This window comes from Crassostrea angulata, chromosome 6, assembly GCF_025612915.1.
Source record: "Crassostrea angulata isolate pt1a10 chromosome 6, ASM2561291v2, whole genome shotgun sequence".
In the NCBI taxonomy this organism is placed as follows: Eukaryota; Metazoa; Mollusca; class Bivalvia; order Ostreida; family Ostreidae; genus Magallana; species Magallana angulata.
This window is the reverse complement of record NC_069116.1, coordinates 55,043,893-55,061,959: the sequence shown is the minus strand read 5'-3', so window position 1 is coordinate 55,061,959 and position 18,067 is coordinate 55,043,893. Positions and strand designations below refer to the sequence as shown.

Here is an 18,067-nt window from a genome sequence, read left to right as displayed (position 1 = left end):
TGGGAATATTAAAATTCTACAGTAATATTGTTCTCTATTGATGTATCCAATGTTTCTATTTTGAAGCAATAAACAGATGGTCTGAAATATCCTAGCGATAAATTCTATTTACATTCAGACGTTTAGTGGTCTAAAAAAATCGACTGAAACGCCACATAACAGAGCCCAGGATGTTGACAAATGTGTAGTGTCTTGTTGCTTCGTCATCTTTTTTTTAAAAATTTGCAATAGCATCAATCGAAACACACTCTAGGGTATGATTTTAATGCAGATATATAAATAAATGTAGGCTGCTTAATAGTTTGTAATATTTTTCCAAAAAAACTCCAAAATCACATTTCTTCAATTCTTTTATTTCTTTATCTTAATAATATAACACACTGATAATAACTGATCAGAAACTTGTATTTAAAAAAGTCTCGTTCTATTATTGACTAAAATTCTTATATAGTCTGTTTACAATATTTCGTTTTAAAAAAGAGTCTTCTGCTAAATCTGTACATATACATGTAACCTGATGGAATAAAAACCATGAATTTTACGCCAATACATCTTAAAAATGACTGTTCAATGTTTTGGCATCGTGACATCTCTGGAAACGTCTTATAAAACCCCTTCGGCTTTTGTTGCAATGTTGCATTTTCCATGCTACTGTTCCGATCTAGTTAGTCTTACATTAGAGGTAACTTGACTGGTCCGTGGATCAGACGTCCTATTACCAAAGTATACCATGACTGTCTACGACAGAGTAGTTTTAGTACATGCATCATGCGCGGATCCAGAAAATTTTTCCAGGGGGGGTCCGAAGGATAATTGTGTTTGCCAGGGGGGGTCCGAGGCATATTTTCGCGATAATTTTACTATGTAAATTTAATAAATTTTCATTTTCCAGGGGGGGTCGGGACCCCCCCGACCCCCCCCCCCCCCCCCCTCTAGATCCGCGCATGTGCATACTGGTACTTGTCTTTCTTTGTATCTTCTTTGAATCTTTACGAAAAGCACTCGTGTAAATTATTGTTGAAATCTCTTTACCCTGAAAACATGATAAATTTACTCCCCAATATCATAGTCACGATCAATTTATAAAGCGTTGAATTAAAACAAATAATTCTATGGTGTGTATTTTATTACCGGATATATGTACATTCATACGATTGTCTTTTAATAAACATGAACTATTGATTCACCGCACAAAGAACCCCCTCTTCGTACAAATCATACAAAAATCATTGCGCTATGTTTGCATTACAGCTCAAAAACATATTGCAAATCTCAAATAATAGGAAAGTTTTAAGAATTTTTTTTATAATATTTTCTCCGGCACTGATATATTCAATACATGTGGTTGGTTTATTCGTTTTGCATAAAATACCAGTAATTCTTTTTGGAATAAATATGTATTGATTAAACATGATTGTTTTCTGCAAGAATACTAGTAAATAAAGCAAGCGCTGAATTTGTTTTGAAACCAATCACATTATTTTTTTTATCCATACGATCGAACATTTCAAATTGGTGAATTATTTTGTATACAATAACCTACATGTCGATTCCATATGTACACTGGATAGCTTATTCAGTACAAATACAATATTATGATACATTTTGTATCAACATATGATTATAACAACCACGAATCACAAACAAACACAATTTAACACAAGTATTGATAGTTAGTTGTCACAAATGTCACGGCTTCATATACAAAATTGATTTTGAAACATAGCGATAAACTCTGTCTCCTGTAATTCGTAATCTTTAATCACATCATCCACTTCACAAATTGCAACCAGGAGCACTTCCGGTTCACGTCACTCGCACTGTATTTTATTGTTTCATCCACTCTCTCGAACTTCATATAGAACGACCTCTTGATCATCAGATACCCTCTCCTTGCTTTTAAAGACAGCGTATGAAAAATAAAGCATGGCTCCTGCAAAAAAATTAGACAGTTAAAAGCAAAGAATCATTAAACATTTTTCTCGAACAAAACTTACAAACTAAGTAGATTTATGGAAGGACACATAAAACATACCTATAAGGAGCCAGATTATAAATCGCACAAAGGCATTGGAAGGCAGTGACGTCAGCAGGAAAATGTTGAGAGTTAATGAAAGCAACGGCAATATTGGCACGCCTGGAGTTTTATACAACAATTTACTTTTATTTTGTGGTTGTTTGCATAAAATAAAAGCGGACACCATCATTGTGCCGAGAATCACAAGAAGCAGAAATATGGACCACCACGACCCCATGTAAATGAATTTCCATCCAAAGATTACCAAGAGAGACACTACGGTGGAGGAAATAACATAGATAACAATACACAGCACAGATATCAGCCACGACGTGGGTGACGGTTCCAAACCGTCCGACAGGCTCATTGGAAACAAAGTACTCTCACTCCCTATGGAAGTCATGCTTACTAAGCTGTTCATTTTCTTGTATGTACTGTCTCTCGGTTTTTTTATCCTTTGAGAATTTTTATAAGAAAGAACATCATCTTGATCAGCGTGAAATTGTTTGTTGACGTAAGACGGGTAAGAAAACTCCGTGATGCACTCTTCCTCGTTGGGATCTTCGTATTCATGCACCATTCCGACATTGCACTGTTGGTACCGTAAACTTAAAACACACAGGGACACTAGGAAAAACGTCAGCAAGGTGCCCGTGCCTAGCATAGATAGCAGTATGCTCATTTTGCAAGAGAGAATAAGAATGGACGACAAACAAAATGAAAGTAGAAACGCTTTCACAGGGATACGGTCTTTTGATGTCAAATCTCCGACGCACTCTGGAAGCAATCCATCCCTAGACAAGGCGTATAGAATCCGAGGAATGGTGAAGTGGAAAGAAGTTGTTGTCGCAAACAGAAAAATCAGAGCTCCGACGCCGAAAACGTAGCGCGCACCTTGTATGTTGCGGTTTTCAAATATAACGGATACTCCAGCTATGTCCGAGAAAGAATGGGAGGGTGACATTAGGGTGAGGGCCACGCTAACCGCCACCGTGGATATGACGGTCAGCGACACGACGATCGTGAACAAGGCCGGGGAATTCCGCAGAGGGTTTTTCTGTTCCTCAGAAGTGTTAGCTATGGCGTCCACGGCAAGGAACGGGTAGATTAACAGGGAGGCCCCGGATAAAATCTGAAACAGCATGTTAAACTGTAAGGCAAAATTCTTTAGCATGGAAAAATGTATTCATGTTACTTTATTTTATCTTTTATCTAATTTGCTGTAAAGTATGATTAGATTTTCTCACCTGGTCAAGTGTTACAGTATTTTAGTTTGTATGTTTTGTAAATACTGTGATTTCTTATAGGTGGAATATTCTTCATGTCAAAGGATATCAAATAGTAGTTCCTTACTAATGAATGCAGTATTTTGATAAGACAAGAGCAGTGAATAGATCACGTGTTATCGAATATGTCAATTTTTTAAAGAATATTCTAATTAATTTACAGTTCATATTAGCATTGAGTAATTTTGTTCAATAAGTTAAAAAAAATTCAACATGAAAACCAATTAATACTCAAAAAGATATTCAATTAAAAAAATATAAATCAATAATTGTTTATTTTTATAAATGCAACTCGATGAAAATCAATTATTGTGCAAAATTTAAAAGGTTATGATGTAATGCAGACACAATTTATCCAATGCTTCAAAAGATGTCCGATTATTTTTTTTAAAGAAATATCACATTTCCCAGCATCGTGAATCCTTAGAAAATTATTGTTAAATATTTGAATAGACCATTCTATTTGAAGAGAGCTCGAGAAAAAAGGATCAATGTCTCTTTTTTCTGATCAATTAAATTATTTTTACAGCTTTATTATACTTGTCCTAAATCAATTTTCGCGGGACCGGATATGGATTTCCAAACAGAACAGATGACATCCGTGTGAATTCATTTGCTTTGCATGCAATTAATCCAGCGTGCGATTGTCTTATTCATCTCGCAAAACCTTGAAGGTTTTATCCGTTTTTGTCCGGGGCTAACCGTCAACTGTTTATTCCAAAAAGTCGTTCCGATTTTTTTGATCTGACATATTAAGTACAGCCTTGTTTACACAGATTGATTTTTCTATGATGAATAGTCATGTTATGTTTGTAGAGTTTTAATATCTTTTCGCAAGCATGCAATATTTATTAGGAAATGACGAGCTTTTAGCTCTCAAAGACAGCATTCTATTCCGCAAATGATTACCGGAAGTAATACGAAAAGCATCAATCCTTCGGAGGTGACATTATCTGCAAAGCAGATTGGGTTATATTTCTGTATTTGCTTGACGTTCGCAGTGCTTCACACAGATATATATCTATCCAAAAGCAAACATTTCAATTAGTGGCATTTCTCAATACCACGTTTACTTAAATGTCGAAAACGCGAAGCGCAGTCAATTCCTGTTGGTTTTATTTTTATGTTTTAGTGCTCTTAATTCTATTCTGACATAGCATAATGTATAAAATACAAACAATTTTAAAAAATAGCTGTAATTTGTTAGCCTTGATTTTTGAATTAATTTGAAAACACTAAGCGTTTTGATGATTATCAAAATACTCCATGCATTGTAGCCTCAAAACACATATTAACAAACTATGTTGAATATAAAACCGAGGAATTCTTCGTTTGAAGGTTATTTAAAATATTTGTACGCTGGGATATTCAGTTAAACCGGTTAAATCAATATTTATTTTGTCTGCAGCATATGAACACAGTTGCATTTATTCAGAAATAAAACAGAACTACTTAATGGAAGTAATAAAATATTTGTAACAGTTGTATACTATACCAAAGAGAGTTGGGGGGATATCTAAGACATCATAATGGTACGTGACATTTTGATTTTAACACTTACCCCTTGAACTCCAAACTTAAAGAAGCTTTCATCGCCGGTCCAGTTCTCATGATTGACATGAAAGAAACCCACACAGATGATGCAGAATACAATTACTCCTCCCATAATACAAAGCACACAATTTAGAACAGTGGACACCTGGATACAAAGAAAGTTGTAAGGAATGTAAGACTTGTCAATTCTTTTTGTACAGAGTTTCCTTGTTTCAAATTTGCACTCTGGTGTATTTTATTTATAATCGTTATAACAAATGATTTGGATTAAACATTTTATTTTCGAATGGCGACTTGATGTCTATTAAACGAAATAATATAATGATTAATTGGTTCGTTTACGTTGTGTGTGCAGTAGTTCATCATTGAAGTAAAGTTAATCAATATGAATAATTATTGATACCTTTGTACCAATAAGCAACGTGGTAGTTGATATAATTAGTACGACTACAGCAATGAGATCAGGCGATTCGTCAAAGTACTCCCCATCTGACCAATGAAATGACGCATTCATCAAGCTGCAAGAATTTCAAACAGAAGCGTTGTTTTAATTCAACAACTTCTATATCAGTAATATTTTACTCCTTATCAATTATTTTACAGGAGTGCACTTTAAAAATTGAAGAATTTTTTTTCCTTTTAAATATTTTTTCAGGGTCATATAAATGTAGATGCAACCAATATATTTTGTTATTTCTGTTTGCAATGATCATTTGATTTATTTGTGTTAAAGAATAGTTCTTTCAAAATTTATACGACTATAAGCCACACCATATCCCCAAACAAGAGACCTGAAGGCCACATCGCTCACATACGCAACAACAGCTAGAACTTTGATCAAATGAGGTTATGACATCAAATACAAATTATATTGACAATTTATTAGAATAAATCTTTTATAAAAATTGTTCTGCACATAAAACTTTGTTAAATATCAAACTCTTTTAGCTGTTTCAGTTTCTAAGAAGAGCATTTTCACAGATTGTTCTCTAAATTTATTCCAATGTAAAATTTCAACACCATCACGTGTATCCGCCCTGTGGCTCCTCCCTACCCCCGAGGATAATGAACTCAAGTCTACACTACCAGAAGATGCTTCAACACACGTTTTAGCTTTTCTGGCCAAATGATTTTTAAAAAGATATTTGTATTGATTTTAAACTATTTATTCCTAAGAAAAACTCCCACCCCTATTTGTGGCTCCACACTACCCTTATTGATCATAATTTGAACAAATTTAAATCTACATACACTAACTGAGGATTTCCACTCAGTTTTCAGCTATTCTGACCAAATGGGTTTTTAGAAGTTTTTTTTTTAAATGCCAACAAATTTTCAATGAATCAAAATAATCTCTTCTTGAGAGAGGGCGTGGTACTTTATTTAAACATACTTGAATTCCCTTCACCTATGCTTTTGGCAAAGTTTGGTTAAAATTAGCCAGTACTAGTAGTTCTGAGGAAAAGTCAAAATTGTGAAACGTTTACAGACGGACGGACAAACAGACGGGTGTGGGACAAAAAATTATCTGAAAAAGAAACCACCCCCTCTCACCCCCCCCCCCCCGAAAAAAACCCCAACAAAACACTGAACAGCACCAGTGACCAGTTATATGTACAGCAGCGAACAATAAAATAACACATAGAAAATCATTAACATTTGATGAGAGTTTTAATGTTTAATCATTCCCTATCATATTTTATACCCTGGGTTTAATGTTTAACCACTCGCTATCATATTTGATAATCTGAGTCTGTTTTTGCTGAAAACAAACGTGATCCATCGCACAATATTTGTTTGCATGATGCATTTTTCATAACACGTTTATACATCATACTGGATAGAATATTTGAATAAGAGAATGTGTACTGGGACAAGTATTAGATAACATTTCCAGCGGGACTACTTTAAAAAGAAACCGTATTTTGAAAAAGCGTTGCAAATATTTAACATCCAGCAAGCTCTATCAAAGACTTGATTAAACTTCTTTAACCAAATAAACGGATTAATCAAAGCGCTGTACTTTGGCAGAGAATTATTGGAGATGTGACCCAGGTACTGGCTCCACGCCTTGGCTGCTATGGCCACCCCGATGGTATGCTCCAGAATCATAGTCCATCCCACGATGAACCCACACAGCTCCCCGATAGTTGCGTAGGAATAAAAGTAGACTGACCCGGCCTTGGGGAGTCGCATCGAGAACTCGGTGAAACACAGAGCTACAAAAAAAGTAATCATCCTAAGTGTGTTACAATTAAACAAACCGTTAATCTATTAATCTGTATCTGTCTGCCAACACACAACATCTACCATTTGTGAAAATGAAAGTGTAAGGAAGTACGCGGTTAATTATGTTGAGGAGTGAAATAGATTAACAAAGATACTGATCGTAATTGATCTCTCAACGTTTCTGACTTGTCGATTTCTAACAAAAGTCTTAAGATAAGGTCATTTATAATTCTTTACGAATAATAACCGAGTCAATTAAACAATTTCGTTAACTGTCCACAAGAATAGGCGCTAATCACAAATGCTAGCATTACATTTATAATAACAAATCTAGGTAGATTGACCACACTTGAGTTCACAAAATGATAACATCGTCATTCTTGGTTTATACCGACAGGATGTTCTTAATAAGGATAATAAGTGGCGATCTTCTATCACAACAATCCTTTAACGCTGAAAGCACTTAACAACAGAAGCAATACATCATCCTTTGAAAAGAATAAAGAAGGTTTCATTCGTTTATAGCCCTAGGATGAGGTGTTTTTGTCGATCATTACAGTATTCACTGCATTTAATGACCACATCTGTAACTGTATTGCAAAGGAACCGATTCCCATTTTTTTGGTACGTATTTGTACATTAACTTTTATTTTCAAGGATCAACATGCTTTGAGCTATTCATAAATTAGTTTTAAATGAAACCTATGATAAATAATATTTAAAGTCCATTGTTTCTGATAATTTGAATTTTGCAGTTTGTTTTTGTTGTGGTAATTATCAAAATATGCATAACATGGGTTTATGACGTTTGTTTTTGAAAATGTAAAGAGCACTCGTTGCCACATATTTGGAATATAATGGTTTTGCTACTTGAATTAAGTTAAACCTTTCTTGGGTGAAAAATATTTTAAAAAAGGGTAATGTGCATAAAATTTTGTGAGCAAATTAGAGATGATGAAGGTTGGATTACATGAAAATAAAAGCACTTTAACAATATACCATCGTGTTCTCTGTGTTCTCTGTGTTAACTGATTATGTATTCCTCAGTGATCTCAGTACTCTTTAACGAATTATTGTAATATGCTTTACACAAGATATGTTCATGCTTTGTAACCTTTTATAGGACTGAATGTTGCTCACCACTTTGTACTACACATTTTATACTGATATATTTACGACACAGATGAATATTCAAATTCAAATCTTCAGTATTTAATCTTTTTTTATTGATTACAGTTTATGGGTTAGAATTCAAATTTATTTTTCTAAGTTAGATCTGATGGGTAATTCAATTTATTGACATTCAGCCTCCTTCACTGAAAGTGGACAGTGACCTCAATAGGTGTAGAACTTACCTGACAGGGCCGCTGTGGCGGTGGCGATCAGGGCAGAGAGCACCACCGCAGGTCCCGCCACATAGCGCGCAACATACGTAATCAGCACGAACACCCCCAAACCAATCGAACTCCCGAAACCTGAAAAAAACACGAAAAGGCTTTCATCTCTTTCACACGAAGATTGGTCTGGATACTGCAGGGATTCAAGTCAGAAGCTCATTTTAAATAAAGAAAATAATAAAAATGCATTGAACAACATGAATGAATTGTACAACATATACAAGGAACATAAAATGAATCGCAACAATTAAAACCTTACAGTTGATTTTCATTTTGCAATACATTTATCTTTCATATGCAGTGTTTATAACCTCGAATTCGCGTTCAGATCAGCTACCTTTCTACAGCAATGTACAAAATGTATATTGTATGATAATAACCATACAAGGCAACATATAGGAACTACACAATGCATTGAAATAAGGGGTAGGCATATGGATCTGTATTTTGTTTGCTGATTGTATTGTATTTTTTTATGATACAATACGACAAAATGTTATTACTTTATGGGGTGATTGTGGTGCACGGTGCAATGCAATCATTTATACTGCAGATGGTTTCATGTGATAGTTCCATTACGGTTTTTCGATATCAACATGAGGAAATTTATCGGCAAAATATAAGTTCTCTGGACATCACAGACGGAACAAAACATCGCGATAATACACATTAACTAAAAGGCAGGGCATTCCAAGCAGCAGACGACATTAACCGTCTGCGTGATTGCTGCTACTTTTGTTTGATGAAACTGAACACAAAAATGCCATCAGCTTGATGTTGTAGCGATGCGTTATGACACTATTTTCACCGAATGATATAAAAGCATTTCACCGTTATAATCTCGTGAGAAAGAAGCTTCTCTTTTAACGTAAGGACATAAGATTGATTTACCGTAACCTTACTTGTACAAAATGGTTGATTTGTATGATAGAAAACATATTTACTTTCAATTTTAATAGATTTCTTTGATACCCCTGAATCAAAATAAGGTTATAATAGCCTCGTCGTGTCAAGTATATCCGGAACACTTCATTGTCTTTTCGGATTGGTTTCTTCCGTTGATTGAGGAAATTAGACTGAGGTGTCGTAACCAAAGTTTTACAGAGTGGTTTATTTCTAATTCCCTTCGATTTTACGGAGAGCCTTACAAAGATCTAGCTGATCTTACCTATGCCGAGTACATCCGGGATACTAAGCTGTCTTTTCAGATTGGTCTCCAGTAGACGTTTGTTGTCTACAGTTTTCTTCCTTGAGATTGCCGAGATGATCTTTCTACAACGGGTCATTATCTATCTGAAAAAACAGTAATGATTGCATTCTATAATAACTTTTTAAATCCCTTTTAGGACCACTTCCTGACTTTAAGTGTCAAGGTTGAACAAAAATGAATGTACTATATCTACGGTAGCTTGTATGAAAGTTTTGGATATTGCAGGCAGTTGGGTTTTTGAAAAGACGTTTTCGCACTCTATTCATAGTAATCGGTTTCAAATTTGGTTGAAAATGACTCAGTTGTGATGGAGTAAGCATAAAGGTGAGAGTGAGAAAGGTGATGCCGACATCGACATACACCGGAGAAATTTCGATCAGTAAAGCTGACATAACATATTTTGGCTCAGGTGGTTTTAAAATTTAATTATCAACCGAATTTTTACCAATATCTTAGCAAACTGAATATGTAATCAGGAATAGGTAATTTTGTTTTCAAAAAACGTGGTAGACTAATGCACTTATACAGTTGAATTGTTTACTGAAAGTTTCAATTAACCTTCCATAGAAACCATTTGTAGTAACTGGCATCTTTGCGATCAATATTATAGTTTTTATAAGTTTTTATAACTAGTTTTCGTGTCTGTTTGCTTTATTTGATCTGGAGACATTGTTATTCATGTGGAATTTTGAAGACTTGAAGCGAAATTTTAAAAATGTTACCATTTTGAAGATAAGTAAGTGTGATATTATGTTAATTAGGAAAATACTTTACAATTTTTAATTTCTAAAAGTTTAAATGCAGACAATTATTTTTCCGTAAGTTCTATGAATTATTAATACTCTATTCTCTCCCAATTTTCAAGATTATTTTTTATTCTACACTTTGCTTATGGTTAAAACTCAATGTGTAAACATTTAGAAAAACCATCTGCATTTTTTTCTTATTGAAAATTTTCAAATTGGTCTTATAGTTAATACAGAATATCTGTTATTTTTTCTCTTAAACACTCATTAAAAAAATCTCTAAAATGTTCTTAATCAGTGATTATTATAAAAGAAAAGAAATAGCAACCTGGCACTATTCTTAGTTTGTAATTTTTTTTAGCAATACTTGATAATGACAGTCAATTCAGGGAAGGTTCCTCTTACATCGAGACACTATAGCTTCAGTACGAAATAAAAGGGAAAAAAATCGCCAATGCGTCTTAAAACGAACGACAGGAGCAATGATCCCTGCGTTAGTACCTATCATTGCGCATTTCCAGCAACCTGCACGTAAGAAAGAAACACGTGTCATCTAAGTCACGTGTCATCTAAGTACCATCAATTAGCGGCTGTTCCGACTCAAAGCCCAAACCCCAAGTCTGGCTATGCATTTCACCACCGCTATGAAATGTTTCGAATTATTTTTAATTTCACAGAACATATTCACAAAGCTTATAATTTATGAAACAATACACTATAGAACTATATTATATGTGTACGCTAATTGCATGCCTTTCAAGTATTCCCTAATTTGCACCGATAACAGATTAAATTACTTTAGCGTAAAGATTTAATATTTAAAGTTTGTTTGGTTTTCTTTCCCAGGATTATATTGATTGACACTATAATACGTTTAAACGTTAACACTAATAATTACTCATACCATATGCTGTTAATTACAGAATGAACTGACCAGGCATGTTCAAACTGGAAATATCGAATGTAAAAATAGCAACACTTTGATAGTCCTAAGATACAATTTCATAGTTACTGCAAACTTGGCATGTTGGAATAGTATACAAAACTTTGTGCATAAATAAGACTTTGATAAAGAGCTTTTAATGAACTGAAACATCAATGATCGTGTTTAATTATTATGACCCACTCTTTTACATCATCGCTTGAAAATACGTACAACAGCTTTCGTGAAGCGTTGAGATTCGCTTATAATGTCACAATTTTATGATTAACTTAGACAGCATTTCATGCTATGGTTTATCAGAGCTATTTGTAAAAACATGAACGCCATATAGACTCCCCCCCCCCTCCTTTTCAAACGTACTTGAAATTTAAGACTATGACTTTTTTGCTTACTTATAGTGATATATTGGCGTACTTAATCGGTATCGGCTTAGTCTTGGATGATCGTTTGGACGATCGAGAATAATACAATTGACTAATTACAATAATACAAGTATTTCTTTCTAAAAATTAACTAATCATTTAAACAGCAATACGTGTAAGTTATTGGATAAACTTCAAATCAATTGTAGACATAGCAAATGATTGATCTCTCGGATTGCATGATATAAACTACTCGTATTTGGGTTTTTTTCCACATGTACTAGTCAAGTTATCCTAAGCCTACCGTGCTCAAACTCTATAAAGTGTTTTTCAATCATGTACTAATTCTTTTCTATCGCCCATAAAATAAATGCTTTTTATTCAGTTTAACATTTTTAATAACGTTTATATTGTTTTCGGTGCCTCAATAATTCATTAAAATTGCCAAAGCGCGCATTGTTTCGCATTTGTAAAGGGCGACGATCTTTGAGAAAAGATTTAAGAATGTTGTATAAATGAAAATAAAACGTTACTCTGCAAGGGTTAAATTTTAATATTTCTATTGTTTTAAACTAGATACTATGCGATGTCAGTAGTACTTTTTCAAAATAATTAAGCTAAAACTAAACTAAAAATGTAAATTCGGTTATGAAATATAGTAGATAAACAGATATCTAATTAAAATCTCCTCGGTTTTTTTTTTCATTATAAAAATAATGCAGATTTATTCATTTTCCTGTTAAAAAAAAAAAAAGGTTGTGTTACCTCAAATTAGATTTTCTTTATTTCAGACACAAAGTACCATGAAACAAGTGTACCTCTGTTACCGAAGGGAGTCGAATTTGGTTAACGTTGCTATTGCGTAGTTTGTGAAATATTGTGCACATAAAAAAAAACAATAATAAAATAAAAATAAAAAAACAAAAACAAAAAACAAAACAAAAAAGAAAAAAAAAACCCAAAACTACCTTGCTATGTTTCAGGAAAAAATGCGATTCAACTGTGTCTGTCCTAGATTTTTGTTTATTTTGCGATGACTTTGTTTTTTCAACGATTGGCCGATGAATAAGAATGAGGACATCTTTATTGTCAAAACTTACAACTATGATAGGATGTCATACATGTAGAATGCTTAATTTTAATGTCTGAAAAGAAAATGTAAGCCCTAAATGTATGTCTTTCATTTTAGGTATAAGAAAAATATTTTCAATTCAGTTTGAATATAAGGAATATGTTATTTTAAGCTCTCGATAAAGTAAAGAAAAAATTGCGATTTGTTCTGTTTTGAGACCCCCCCCCCCCTTCTTTTTTTAAATTTCAGGTATACTTCGTATACCTGGCAACATGACTAATGCCAGATGTACATGTAGCAAACAGTCTGCTGTAGAACTTTTTTTTTAAAATTTTTTTCATTTTAATAGCGATTTAAATGTTTTGTTATATTGTTTGTAACAATCAATTTTGTTGATTATCGTCATAGCTCAGTGGTTAAAGGATCGGGATCGTAAACAGCAAATCACGAGTTCGAATCCGCTTGGGACTTAATTTTGTTCCCATTTAATGAAATAATTTTTGGAAAATCAAAGTTTTTACCAAAGGTGCATATTTGTTCACCTATTTGACATACATACATGTACATGTACTTCTTTTGGTTCATTCTATATTTTTTTAATAATCATGTAATTTTCTGATTATTTGAGGAACTATTAAAAGTATAGTAGGCCACCTTCAAACGGTCCTTAAAAATATACAGATATTAGATATTCATAATATTTACAATGTGAATCTGATGAATATGTTATGATCTAAATAACTGATTTTCACATTTAAAAAAACTTTTTTTTGGTTTCAGTTAATGTTGTCACAGTTCGTCGCAGTTTGCGCGGTAGTTACGGAAAAAGTAAATCCAATTAGGGGTACTAAGGTACGGTAAGTGTTCGATAATATCGCGATGATTGACCGATTTGTTGATTGATTGGGAGATTTTCCCACACAGCACTCCAATGTCTGACGGCCGTCACATAGATCAATAACCATTTCAAACATGCAGAGCTTAGCAGTTTAATAATCTTACATCAGCAATAAAACTGAGTTTTAGAAAAGGTTTTATTAATAAAACATGCGTTAGTTGACAATAAAAAGAGCCTTTCTGTGCACATTGCGACGTAAGATATACCGATTTCTACTGCATTTACATTAGGAGGCAAACCATGCAAAAACCTTTTTTTCTTTGCTGCAAAAAAAACCTTAGATGACTCATTCGCCATTACACCACAAAAATGCAGGACCATCAGGCATCAAAGAAAAACACAAAAGGGTCTATAATTATTGATATAGTTTTGAATTATTAAGTACATTACAATAGCTGAAATTGAACAAAGAAAATTCATTGATTTTTAATTTTAGAACAAACGAATGCAAATATCTTCCTAATCATGCATGATTGAAATTTAAAAAATAAAATACAAAAGTGAAATAAAATTGATAACATAATCAATGTTCCTGAACAGCATAGGTACTAAATTGTGAATAAAATCCGACGGTTCACTGTTTTTCTTTAGATCAATTATAATGCAAGTACGTTGTTCATATTAGGGAGAGGTTTAAAAAGAGAGACTTCTTTGATATTATGTGAACTGCGATTACCTATTTATTGTTTCGGATATGTCGCTAAACTTCTGAAAAGTTTAATTATCAACATTAGACAACATTAGCAAAAAATTCTTTCTCCTACAGCAATGCAAAAATTGGACTAATGACATTTTGATTATGAAGTGAAAAAAAACCCGCAAATTTTTAGGGAAAAAAACATTCTTCCCAAGTCTCTTTATGTACAGCGGATCGGATTAGAAACCCTTGACTTGGGAAGATTGAGAATTAAGGAGGGGCAGTTGAACGGATCGCCTTTTCATTAATATAAAAAAAAACCCAACAACTGTAATTTAGCACCGTGTCCATATCAAATCTGACAGTGAGAACATGTAGATACGTTAAATTAATCGATCTAAATCAGAGGCTCTATTTATTATCCTCCCGGCAAATTAATTAAAAACATGATGCTACGTGAAAGCAGCTGTCAATATGATTATGGTAAACAAAGGTCTAGGGAAAAAAGCAAACCGACCCAACCATGCTGCGTAAAAAAAATTAAAACATTCGTAAAAAATGTCTTTCTATAAAGCTGTGTTGTACAAGTACAATTGACTAAATTTATTAAATCAATATATTTACATTTTCAACTGTCTTTGACTGTGATAACATTACAAATCAATTTTGAAGTTTAAAAACAGTTGATCTCTTAAAAGATGAGCGACACTAAATGAGCGTGTCTTATGGTGGAACCGAAACACGGTAGCGCCGCGTAGTCGTACATAGCATGTGCTACATGAAAAAATAGGAATTTAAAAATGTTGTTTTAAAGTGAAGAAAATAGAAATAACATAAATATAAGCAATAAGAAATCATTCTTCGGTCGGAACGTGGTCAAATATATAATAGAGCCCTTCAGCCTTTATTGGATTTGAACACGCCCCGACCAAAATTATCACCTCATAATACTCAAAGAATGATTCCTTATTTCTTTAATATCACACATAGCAAAAGGAGTTTTATAGTTGAGTTTGTAAGAAAATATAGTGCATTATTAATTGAGGTTTACATTTAAAACTAGCTCCTACGTAAAATATTACAGAACACATAAAATTATTCAGTTTTGTACAATTTTGTTTGTAAAAACATTTGTTCCTTTCATTTTTCTATGGATTTACCACACAGTTTGGTTATACAAGTACTAGTACTTTGAGATTAAATCTTTATTCCTATGTTTCAAAGGAAACTATAGTTAAATTATTATTCAATTATTAATTAAAGTAGAATATTCAAAATACTTATTGCCATTATCAAGTAAAAGAATACATGTACTTATTTCAAATTCTTTTCAGACACCTATAAACACAAGAAAATATGACATATAAACATGTACATGATATCGCAAATTTCCCAGTAACTGTGTCTTGATGAACAATGTACTGTAATCTATTGTTCAGAGATGATGAGATATCAAAATCTTTTGGATCGATTTAAGCTCTGGCATTTTTTTCTATTATTGTAACAGTTGCGTTGATTTTTCACAAGATTTTCTAGACTGTACGGAAAAAAATGACATAAATGGTTGAGTTCTATTGCGTGCCCGTAAACAGAGATTCCTTTTGCCACCTGCTGATCTTTTGAGATGAAGATTGGGTATTCGTAGTAAATGTCAACACGTTTTAAGATGGCCAGATTCCTTCTGCTGCTGATAAGGGCTCCGTCGGAGGCTAACTGCATGCAAGTGACAGAAATTAATTTTGATGGCCCATTATTTAATGAACATTAATCAATTTAATGCTTTCTCTGGCGCAGATCGTGTTGTGGCCAAACCTATTCACTTTAGACAGAATATTCTACTCATCATTGGTGCTCTGTCAAAAACTCTTAATAAGAATAGTTCCTGTAAGGATTGGTCATTCAAGAGTTTCATTAAGGGAATCCTCCCCGAAATATTAAAAGTACTTCCTTTAACACGTTCATAATGGTAAAAAAAAAAAAGAAGAAGAAAGAAATGGAAATGTCCCGAAACAAAAAAAAATTGAAGTTTCTTTTTAAACTGCTGTAATATTTTAGATTTTGGTTGTAAATTTGAAATTTCTAGTAAAATAACCTTTTATCAATTAAACCTTAGTAATTATTAGATTCATGTCATCAAAAATGTTTAAACGAATAAGGAAACAGCCTACCTGTTACAGCTCATGTCCCATTCTCCTGAAATACGCGATGCAAAGAGAACCATCCAAGCGCTTCCCGTCCAATCAATAGTTACATTCAAAATATAATGAACAAGAAATTGTGTGCAAGTCTCAAAAGAACTCGCAGTCATTCGAAAGGCCCTTCGCCCGACGCTCGTTTTGACGTTTTCTGATAGTCTTAAAGGGTCCCGGTTCCAGACGAGCTATCGGAACACGGGCTCCGATGGGAAATGTGTTTTAACACTCGCTGAATACAAATAAACGTCCGTCTTTGTGGACTTTATTAGCCGGAGCGTCCCGGGAAAGCAAGACCTTGCTTCCGAGAAGCGTAATCAACTTTCATGAAACATGCATGCGCTCACTGTTTTGTATCATTTTATCGGCATCCGGTTGTTAACATCGTGATAATTCCCCGGATGTTTATTTCGTGGACGGATGATGAGATAGGTCGGTAAAATAATGCATACCTGATAAATGTGAATAATGAATGCAATCAGTTCATTAGAGTAACGGGTGGGAGAGAGAGACTCTTATCCCACTTTTGATCTATATTTTATGGCGGAAATTTACCTATATTTGTTTGATATCGAAGAGTCTAATACATGGAATTATTCGTGAATACAGTGATAGAAACTTACATTTATTTCAAATTCCATTCATCTTGGTAACTGGCTATACTGAAAAACGATAATACACATATAAAGCACTTAAATTTAGAAAAGTCTCAAAGTAACTCACAGATTTGTTATTCTTTTCCCTATTGTCCTATGAAAATTTTATTGAAATTCTATTTATAACCTTTTTGCATTTTTTTTTCTCTTCGTAAGAAAAAAAAAGAGTAACTATCTAGCTATTTGGGGTTCATGTGATAATATTTACACTTATTTCTTAAGAATTTATTGATGTTCGTACAACAAGTGACAAAACTAAACCCCATCTAATCAATTTAAACCGATTTCTAAGCAATTGCATGAACGTTTTATGAATCAACGGATTCTTTGAACTTTTTAAATCTACCTTAAAATGCATTATTCATCAGTGTTCAAAAGTGAAGCCGATTATTTTAAATGATGATTGTCTTTTAAAGTTGTTTTTGTTTAAAGATCGGTAGAACCTTGAAATTAAGACAAATTATAAATCATTATCTGAGGTTGACAAACAAGGTATGTCAGGGGAATCTTCCATATTTGAATATAATTGTTTTTTCCTTTCTGTAAAACAAAGTAATCGACAATGGCATTATTAGTATACTTTTACTCATTTTGTATGGTTAAGAGAAGGTGGACACTGAAAGAGTTGTGAAAAGAAACGGTACGATGCTTTCTTTGGTCTATATCATGGTAAAACAACAAGTGTATACGATGCATGGAACATCAATACGTGTCGGTGAATCCTGTAAGTACAAAATAAACAAAACACCCTTCTTTTTATCATCTTTTATATGTTCACCAAAATTGTTTTACCGAAAACGGAAAGACCAGAAAAGAAACAACATTTTAGAATAATACACACAAAGCGCCTCTATGTCGTAGAAAGTAC

At 33.3% G+C, this 18,067-nt stretch overlaps 1 protein-coding gene across 1 annotated transcript; it reads right to left on the bottom strand.

Moving 5' to 3' along the window:
• Positions 1-953: 953 nt before the first annotated feature.
• LOC128189975 (high affinity cationic amino acid transporter 1-like) lies at positions 954-16,894 on the bottom strand. Its single transcript, XM_052861820.1, has 8 exons — positions 16,520-16,894; positions 9,652-9,776; positions 8,442-8,561; positions 6,881-7,076; positions 5,261-5,375; positions 4,865-5,002; positions 2,036-3,149; positions 954-1,933 (listed from the first exon to the last, which is right to left on the bottom strand). Exons 2-8 carry the CDS (start codon positions 9,767-9,769, stop codon positions 1,836-1,838), a joined length of 1,899 nt encoding a protein of 632 aa, XP_052717780.1. The 5' UTR covers positions 9,770-9,776; positions 16,520-16,894; the 3' UTR covers positions 954-1,835.
• Between the last annotated feature and the right edge of the window lie 1,173 nt (positions 16,895-18,067).

Bases quoted from the DNA above. Each gene is read 5' to 3' on its own strand.
- LOC128189975 (XM_052861820.1), bottom strand. From the start codon at position 9,769: ATGACCCGTTGTAGAAAGATCATCTCGGCAATCTCAAGGAAGAAAACT. The intron at 8,562-9,651 runs GTAAGATCAGCT...TGTTTTTTTCAG, and splicing joins CCCGGATGTACTCGGCATAG to GTTTCGGGAGTTCGATTGGT. The intron at 3,150-4,864 runs GTAAGTGTTAAA...ATGCTGTTTCAG, and splicing joins TTAAGTTTGGAGTTCAAGGG to ATTTTATCCGGGGCCTCCCT.